This window comes from Tamandua tetradactyla, chromosome 6 (genome assembly GCF_023851605.1).
Source record: "Tamandua tetradactyla isolate mTamTet1 chromosome 6, mTamTet1.pri, whole genome shotgun sequence".
In the NCBI taxonomy this organism is placed as follows: Eukaryota; Metazoa; Chordata; class Mammalia; order Pilosa; family Myrmecophagidae; genus Tamandua; species Tamandua tetradactyla.
In genome coordinates, this window is record NC_135332.1 from 90,716,655 (window position 1) to 90,726,620 (window position 9,966).

At 35.9% G+C, this 9,966-nt stretch overlaps 1 protein-coding gene across 1 annotated transcript in view; it reads left to right on the plus strand.

Moving 5' to 3' along the window:
- The window catches only part of UBE2V2 (ubiquitin conjugating enzyme E2 V2), a 45,347-nt gene extending 38,515 nt beyond the window's left edge, over nucleotides 1-6,832 (plus strand). Inside the window, exon 4 of the mRNA XM_077166739.1 lies at nucleotides 5,943-6,832. Coding sequence (XP_077022854.1) covers nucleotides 5,943-6,089 — 147 coding nt within the window. The 3' untranslated portion in view covers nucleotides 6,090-6,832. The remainder of the gene's footprint in view (nucleotides 1-5,942) is intronic.
- Nucleotides 6,833-9,966: the final 3,134 nt, after the last annotated feature.

Below are 9,966 nucleotides of genomic sequence, written 5' to 3' on the forward strand. Positions count from 1 at the left end.
TCAGTCTTGGATATTAAACTTGATTAGATGGAGACTAATTCTGTGTGTCTTGATTAGTTTACCGGGATCCTATAAAAGAGGAGAAAATTTTTTGGAGAGACTACCTTTTGAGAACAACGAGAAAACCACAGCAGAGCTGAGCAGAGCCACAGGGCTGAGAGAACCACAGAGTCCGGCAGCCAGCGACTTTTGGAGATTGGGAGAGAGCAGAGAAGAATGACAGAATAACGAGCGCCACAAAGCGGAGTCCACCAGCCAGCGACCTTTGGAGATGAAGAAGAATGCCCTGGGAGAGCTTTATGAAGCAAGAGGCCTGGAGAGGAAGCTAGCAGACGACGACATGTTTGCCATGTGCCTTTCCAGATGATAGAGAAACCCTGACCATGTTCACCATGTGCCCTTCCACTTGAGAGAGAAACCCTGAACTTCATTGCCTTCTTGAATCAAGGTACCTTTCCCTGGATGTCTTAGATTGGACATTTCTATAGACTTGTTTTAATTGGGACATCTTCATGGCCTCAGAATTGTAAACTTGTAACTTACTAAATTCCCCCTTTAAAAAGCTGTTCCATTTCTGTTATATTGCATTCTGGCAACTAGCAAACCAGTACAGGACCCCAGTCAGATTTTCCCAGGCTGGACTGGCCTCCTTTCATGAGAAAAGAGTTGCCTTCATCAGTTTTCTCTGAGGGTGAGACCCAGTATGTGGCAGATTTTCCTATGAAGCATCTAGTCTGTTTTTCCTATCCTGTCTGGTATGTGGTGCTTGTCTGCCTGTGGCTTCCCACCAGCGTAAATGGTGTGGTAGGTATAACTTCATCAGACTCTCCCTGCTGGGGTCATAGTTGAGACAGAGATGAGGTTGGAGGTTGGTATTAATTGTTTCAGTTTTCCAGTAGGTGGGGCCTGAACTCCTTGAGAGAGGGATTCCACTTGAGTTGGGCCCCACCTTTCTCTTGGGGAAGGTACAGTCTTTAGCCATTCACCTGACTAGTTACTTTGTCTCTCAGACAAAAGCCTAATTCCTTGCCTAGGGCAGTACTAGAGACCAGTTCTATCTAATGAGCTGTTAAGTAATAGATAAAAAGAACAACAACAACAAAAAAGATTAATAAAAAGAAAAAGATCCTTTTTAGAGCAGGACCCTTGCTCCTTGGGTTTTGTCAATAAGGAACTTCATTTAGAATGTGATTCTATGTATCTCCAGGTTCTGTGTGCCCCCTTTTTGTAGGGTCCATCCCTTTTCAAGTATTTCGTGCTGTCAAACTCAAAAAGCCTATGTATTTTTTCTTTCATCAACTATGCCCCCTGTCTGCCAAGGCAAAAACTCCTAGTACCTTTAGCTCTTACTCCAGGTTTATCTGCACTTGGAGCCTATGTTCAGTAGTCAGAATTTGTTAGTTCTGCAGTTGGAGCTTGGCTGAGGTAAGCCTTTGCTGCTAGTAAAATTTGTTTTTTTCCTCTCAGGCAACCACCCTGCCATGCCTGTGGGGAAGGGCGCTGGCCTCTGTAGCTTGGGGGACTTAGAGTTCTGTTTGAGGTCTCAGCTAGTCCAGCTTGTCCAGACTAGTATATGCTATGTGTCCGGTCACTGATGTGGCCCTAGCAGTTCTTCCTTACTGTTCCTGATTCACTAGCTGCTCTGGGCTAGGAATCAAATCAGGTCTCCCACATGGCAGGTGAGAAATCTACCACTGAACTATCCTTGCAGCCCCTGGGTTGGCTTTTATAAAGGGAATTTATTAAGTTACAAGTTTACAGTTCTAAGGCCATACAAATGTCTGAACTAAGGCATCCAGAGAAAAGTACCTTGACTCAAGAAAGACTGAGGGTCTGGAACATCTCTGTTAGCTGAGAAGGCATGGACTGATGTCTCCTAGTCCCTTGACTCCTGGTTTCAGACAGCTTCCCTGGGTGCATTTTCTTTCTGCATCTCCAGATGTCTCTGTGTCAGCACTGAAGCTTTTTCTAGAATGATTCCCTTTTAAAGAACTCCAGTAAGTGACTCACCCTGAATGGATGGAGACACATTCCATGGAAACCACCTAATCAAAAGGTCCCACCCACAATTTGGTGGACATCTTCATGGAAACTACTTAATTAAAAAAATCCCAACCAACAGTATTGAATCAGGATTAAAGAACCTGGCTTTTCTGGGGTACACAACATTTTCAAACTGGCACACAGTAATTATTATTTATTTATTTTTTTGCATGGATAGGCACTGGGAATCGGACCCGGGTCTCCAGCATGGCAGGCAAGAATTCTGTCTGCTGAGCCACCATGGCCCACCTGGCACACTGAAGTTTTGTAGTAAGTTTTAAAACCAGGCTGTGTGGATTCTCCAGTTAGTTATTTTTCAAGATTGTTTAAGCTATTTGGATTCCTGGCATTTCCATATAAGATCTAGGATCAATTTGTCAATTTCTGCGAAGAGAAGGCAGCTAAAATTTTGATGGTGGTTGCACTGAATCTGTAGATCAACTTGGGGAGTATTCCCATGGTAACAATATTAAGTCTTCTGGTCCACAAAAATTACAATGTCTTTCCATTTATTTAGGTCTTCTTTCTTTCAGCAGTATTTTATAGTTTTCGGTATATAATCCTTGTACTTCTTTTGTTAAATTTATACCAATATAGTTTATTCTTATTGATGCTGTTCTAGTTTGCTAGCTGCTGGAATGCATTATACCAGAAACAGAATGGCTTTTAAAAAGGGGAATTTAATAAGTTGCTAGTTTACAGTTCTAAGGCCAAGAAAATGTCCCATTTAAAACAAGTCTATAGAAATGTCCAATCAGAGGCATCCAGAGAAAGATGCCTTGGTTCAAGAAGGCCAAGTTTCTCTCAAGTGTGAAGGCACATGGCATACACAGTCACAGTTTCTCTCTCGGCTGGAAGGGCACACGGTGAACACGGTCAGGGTTCCTCTCTCATCTGGAAGGGCACATGGCAAACATGGTGTCATCTGCTGGCTTCTTCTCCTGGTTTCCTGTTTCATGAACCTCCCTGGGAGGCATTTTCCTTCTTCATCTCCAAAGCGCTGGCTGATGGACTCTGCTTCATGGTGCTGAAGCATTCTCTGCTCTCTCTGAATCTCCTTCTTCCTCCAAAATGTTTCTTCTTTTATAGGACTCCAGAAACTAATCAAGATGCACCCAAATGGGTGGAGACATGTCATCACCTAATCCAGCTTAACAACCTCTCATGATTAAATCACATCTCCAGGGAGATGATCTGATTAGTTTCAAACGTACAGTATTGAATAGGGATTATTCTGCCTTTACGAAATGGGATTTTGATTAAAACATGGGTTTTCTAGGGGACGTACATCTTGTCAAACCAGCACAGATGCTATTGTAGATACAGGTGTATTAATTTATTTTCAGAGTGTTCATTGCTGGTGTATAGAAAAATAATTGATTTTTTTAATTGATCTAGTATCCCTACACCTTTGCTAAGCTGTTTATTACTTCTTGAAGTATCTTTAGTGGAATCCTTAGAATTTTCTACCTGCAAAATCATGTTATCAGCTAATAAAGCTAGTTTTCCCATTCCTTTCTATCAGAGGCTTTTTATTTCTTTTTCTTGCCTAATTTTTGCCCTTGCTTTAAAACCCCTAGTGCAGTGTTAAATAGTAGTGGCAGGAGCAGACATCCTTGGGTTTGTTCCTGATCTTCTTTTGCCGTTAAGTATGGTATGATAGTACCTGTGGGATTTTCACAGATGCCTGTTACAGGTTGAGGAAGTTCCCTTCTATTCCTCGATTGTTGAGTGTTTTTACCCTGCAAAGGGGTTGGATTATGCTAAATGCTTTTTCTGCCTCTCTTGAAATGATCATATGGGTTTTGCTTCTATTTTGTTCATTTAATATGGTTTGTTACGTTGACTGATTTTCTTATGTTAACTCTTCTGGGATAAATCCTGCTTGGTCATGGTGTGTAATCTCTTTTATTCTTTGCTCAGTGTGCTGGAACTGGGAGCTTAGGGCTTTCTCAGGCCTTTCCCGAGCATGTGTACAGTGCTGTGCATGCATGTGACTTAGATTTCCAAGAATAAACTAAAACTTTTCAAAGCCTCCATGGATATCTCATTCTCCTCACTTTTGCTTTTTATTTTGGTCAGCTTTCTCTTTGCCCCAACTATTGTTGCCACTCAAGTCAGTGGAAATGTTGACAGTTGACACTGAATATTTTTGATAAATGCCCTGGAGGAAAAGTCTGTTCCATTAGGTGAATTTGAGCTGCGAGGTCAATTAAAGAAAAGGCCTGTGAGTGGAGTTTTCCAGGAAATCATCAGATAGGGATGGGAATGGGACCTTGAAGCAGCTGCTACTTCTTTCTGCCCCTCTGGTAGTTGCCAGGCTGCTGGTTTTCAAGACTTCCTCAGAGCTGGGGATTGCTGGGGGATGTAAATAGAGCTCACTGCTTTTACAAGAGTGAGTCGTTTTTCTTGAATAAATGCTTCCCTGTTTGTTGTAAGTCTTTGTGTAATTTCTAGAGATTTGAAAAAGTTAATTTTTGTCATTGTTGCTGTTGCTTTTATGAAAGATGGGCTCTTCAGAGGTCCTTATTCCACCATTTCTGCTGAGTTTTTTTTTAACATTGATTGTATGTTGAAATGATAACTTTTGAATGTATTGAGTTAAATAAATATATTATTAAAATTAATTTAACCTGTTTTAAAATATGTTTAATATGGCAACTAGATAAAAATTACATAGGTGCTTTGCATCATATTTGTGGTGGACAACATTATTTTAGAGCCTTAGAAAAACCACTGAACCATTTTAAGCAAGAGAGTGATGTAATCCTATTTGTGTTTTAAAAAATATTACTCTGCTTATAGAGAATGTATTTCTTAGAATTTATCCCATGTATCCCAGAGCATCCAAGAGGGGCTTAGTTTTAGATCTCATCCTCCATATTTGTGTTCCCATTTAAAGGATATTCTATTACTTCATCTTCATGTATAGAAATATATGGAGATGAACATATTATATTTATTTTGTCTGTGTCCTGTCTCTGTCAAATCTTGACCTATCACTGTTATAAAGATTCAAGAAGGAAAGAATAGAGTATTAAGATATTTAAATAGATTTGGGCAAGGAAGAACAGTTATTTTAAGATAATTAGGAAGACGGAAGGAAAAATAAAACAAAAATGGATTTGTTGAATGTCATATTTTCTTTTTGAGAAGTAATTTTCTAGACATGTCTCCTTTGTGTTGAGCACTAGTAATTGAAGAACAAGAGAAACAGTGGAGGGTATTATAGTGTAAAGAAAAATGGGCCTGACCAAAACTAGGGTTTGTGTTGATGAGTAGAGGGATTAATACATTAAGAAGGGTGAAGCCAGCTGATGTAGTGCCTTGAAATCTGGGTGAAGCATTTGTGTTTCACCAGCAGTGAGCCACCACAGGTTTTTAAACTGAGATATAACATAACCAGAGTAGAAGATTAATTTGGTATAGTTCCTAGAATACATTGGAAAGAAAAATCTGAAAAGAGAGGCATCAGGTTTGAAGTTCTTACCTAAATCCCACTGAGAGATAATTATCTAGACTTGGGGTAGTAGCGTTGAAAATGGAGAGGAACGTTCTGATTTTATCTCATTAAGAATATGTTTACAAAATACTTATTATAACAAGTATAACAAAATATTTTTTTTCTGATGATGAGAGTTCACTCCATTTTTATTATAAAATATTGAAAAGCACAAAAAGGTAAAAATCCCCAATTTTTTGTAAATACCTATTAAAGAAGAAATATTTTCCCTAAATATGAATCTAACCATGAACCTGCTAGTTGCATAATATACTTTTTGTGAACAGAGAGCCAGGCTATGAATTTTTAAAAGCATTCTTATTAAACTATGTTTAAAAAATTGGTATCATAATGTTTCAAGCTTGGTAGTTAATTTTACTCTTTCTCACCCTTTCAGGTGGATGCACGGAGCATACCAGTATTAGCAAAATGGCAAAATTCGTATAGCATTAAAGTTGTACTTCAAGAGCTAAGACGTCTAATGATGTCCAAAGAAAATATGAAGCTTCCACAGCCACCAGAAGGACAAACATACAACAATTAATTTTAGTGGATCTCAAACTTGTCTTAAATCAACAACCTTCTACTCATGTTAATGTCTTGATTAAGTATCACAATGCAGAATACCCACACATTAAGTAAAAGAATTCCAGCTGGTAAACATCATCTGGACATTTGTAAGAATATATTTAATATGTGTACACCCATTATGTTTTCAGGTAACGGGAGGAAAAATGCAGCACAATTCTTTTTTCCTCTTATCAAGGCACTGTCATTTAAGCATAAACCTGGAGTACTCAAAGTAGAATTCAGGTTTACAAGATGAAAGCATGGCAAGAAGTGTCAGATTGCTGTGGAGAAGGATATGTGTGTCTGAAAACTAATTTCAAGAAGGAAAAACATAAATGGCATGCTTTATCCACTTGCTTAGTGAAAGAGCTGCAGTATAAATTGTTTAAAGTAGCAGGTACAATGAATATTGTTGCAAATTGTGTTAATTTTTGAAGCATTGTGGGTGCTGACTACTAGTAGTATCAAAAATATGTTCAGGATTGTTTTGATACCTGTATTTATAATAAAAAAAAGTTGGGGGGTGTCAATGAATTTCTGTTAAAAGCCGTTCCCTGTGTGTTACTTGTAACAGACATGGTAAATATTTGTTTACAGTCTTTGTTTAACAAACCATGCATTTAAGTTTAAGTGAAGCCAACTAAAAGGAAATAGGTGTATGGATATGTGATTTTGAAATTAAAGTTAGTCTTAAATGTAAATAAAATGTGGAAAGTATCCTCAGAGACTGTGCCATTTCTATTATATTGTTGTAATATATGTATAGTACTTTGCAGAGGTAGCAAAATCAGAATTGTAGCTTTTCATCTGTACAAACGTATTATTTATCCTATTTTGTATACTTCTTATGAATTAGAATTTTGTAGAGTAGTTCAAAGAACAAATTACCTAATTAGTTTAATTTCTTCTTTGGAGGAGGATGAACCCGACGTATTATATATTGTATTGACATCCCCAGAAATATTATTTAAAAAATGCTCAATTCTAACAATTCTTATAAAACTATAGATTGCAAATTATCCACATATACATTCCATTTTTTCTTATCTTTTTTTCTTTATTTTTCTGTGAAGTTTCAAGAAGTTAATAGAATGAACTAGCTGGTGACATTTCTCCCTAATTAATGCTTTTAACACTAGCTAGAATTAATTTTACTGATCCTACTCAGCCTTTCCTCTAGCAATATGTAATTATTAAGTTGAAAGCTCATTATTGTCTAGTTTTACCAAAGTGACTTGAGGCTTTGGGTCACTGTTTCTCACTTCAAAGGACTGGGTCTACTACTTTGTTGAAAATATTGTTGAATATTGAATATATATACGTTCATTGAAGAGAATAGAGAGGTGGTCATGAAAGTCCCCTTTAATTTTGGAAAGCTTAATTATTTGTCCAATACTTTACCCCAATATATGGAAACCAAAACCAGTATAGTCAAAATATTAAATTAGATGTTCAGGCATTTACATATAAAGAGAAAAAATCCTTAGATAAATATGAAAATGTTTTAGCTAATTTTGTAAGCACTACAAGGACATATTTCTCAAACATACCCTGAAATGTTCTTATAAAGCTCATTCAAAGTTAAAGCTTTGGAGTTACATTTTTTAGTATAGTACATAAAAGTGAGTTTGTCTAAACTTAGGAATTTCAACATAGCTATTCTATTTTACATTACCAAGGCTGTTTAAAATGCTTTGAAGTGACACATAGCATACACATACAAATTAAAAGTGCATGTGTAATTTATTAAAATAGATTTGAAATGAACCATTATTTGAAATACATTCTGAAAAAATAAGTGGTTGAAAGAGATTAAGTTGTATTATCTTGACACTGTATAGAAGCCTGATGGTAATGGATGGTCTGAGTCAGTCATCTGACTAGATGACATCAGAAAGTTATCTAATAACTTCTTTCCCACTTTGAGAACCACTCTGGTCACATATGGAAGCTAGTAACATTTGAATGCTGTAAAATGATCTGTATATTGGTGGACTGAGAATGGGAGTACCTTAACCTCTTGTCCTTTTTTCCCCTTATCCATCATTATGAAAGTTGTTTTTTCCCCTTCAGCTATGTTATCTGTGTTGGCCCCATAATGATTATTTTCCCTGTTTTGCTTTTGGAATTGTGGCACTCTACAGAAATCTGCATGCCAATTAGCTAATTCTCAAAGCAGACTCCATTTTGCATGTCACAATCAAGGTTTGTATGGCAATCTAGGACACACTGGTTGATTATAGGAGGCGTTAAGATAGAGGTAACAATCTAAGACAGCGTTTTGAAGCAATTTTTCCTTTGTTTTGTAAGGTTAAGGTAGGAGTGTGTGGTTAACTTTTAAATGAATTGTAAAATTGCCTTAGATGTTTGTTTAAAACGCTAGCAGGTGAGACTCTTCAGGATGAGCAAATATTAATAAAAGTTTACAAAAATGAAAGTCTTGTCCTATTAGGTCAGTGTTACGCTTTAATGGTTTTGATTGTTTAAGAACTCATTTTCAGAATTGATAATTAAAAACATTTTTTTTCTAGTATTTTAAAGTGACATTTATTAAATGGGCTGACTACAGTATTTTGGAACATGAACATTTGTAAGAGAGTCTGTTATTTAAGTCCTTTGGATATAAAAATGGAAAACATTTATAATGTAAAGTTACCCATTTAAAATAATTTATCACAGTTCCAGTGTAACTGCAGAGTGAATTAATTTGATTCATATATTTCATTAGGTAATTTGTGTGAAAAACTAATCTGAATTACTTAATACCAATACATATTTTAATATTTGCCCATTAAATATATAGTTATTGATAAATACATAAGAAATTAATTTTGTTTTGAAAATTTGAAGGACCTAGTTGGAAAATATTAATGCTTTTTTTATTAGGAGGTTTAATGTGTATGGCTTTGGGTGGTTCTGGTTGAGTACATAATAGAAAGACTTAAAGTAATGAATTATAGACTTTTGGTCAACACCTATTAATTTAATGACTACATGACTTATGTACCATTTAAAGAATATAAGTACTTTATAAATGTACTGTTTAGACATGTACTGAGTCAGTATTTAATGCTGGAATGGATATAAAAGGGTATATAGTACTGATTCTACTTTTCTGATATGCATTAATATAATTTTCTAGTACCAACTTGATTGACTTTTGGCTATTTTCACAAAAAAAATTAACTCTTAAGGTTTTTGGGAAAGTATATATATTGTATAAAAACCAGAAGCATCATAAAAAAGAATGGATACAGTGTATGCTAGGATGAAAAAGAACATTAGAGATAAATTCCCACCCAATATTGTATTTATTAAAATTAAAATGCATGGGAATACAATACCTTTTATGCTAAAATTAATATGCCTTATAGAAATTGCTAAAGAGTATGGAAATCTCAGCATAGCTCTTACTGAAATTTTTAGATAATTAAAAAGTATTGTGGAGTGTTGAAAGGTACAACAGAAGTATTTTCGAGAGACATGTAATAGAAAAAGTTATTTGATGATGCAGAAAATAAGTGACAATGAAGTCAAACCATTGTTTTTTGAAATAGGGGAGTTTTAGAGATTCATGGAATGAATACATGATAAAAGTCATTAGATATGAAGGGATCACCATGGTGTTTAAATCTTTAGGATATTCTCATCTAAAAATATTCCTATCAGTCTGCTTCATCTCATTTTTACATATAGTCCATAAGGCCAACCCAAGGTTTTTTTCCTGCAAGTTTATTTATGAAATCAATGATAGAAGCTAGATAGAGCTCACTTCCTTAATCCAGAAAGATTCCAGGGATTATCCTCTTCTCAAGTAACTGACCATAAAACACCATGTGAGGGTTGTGCCT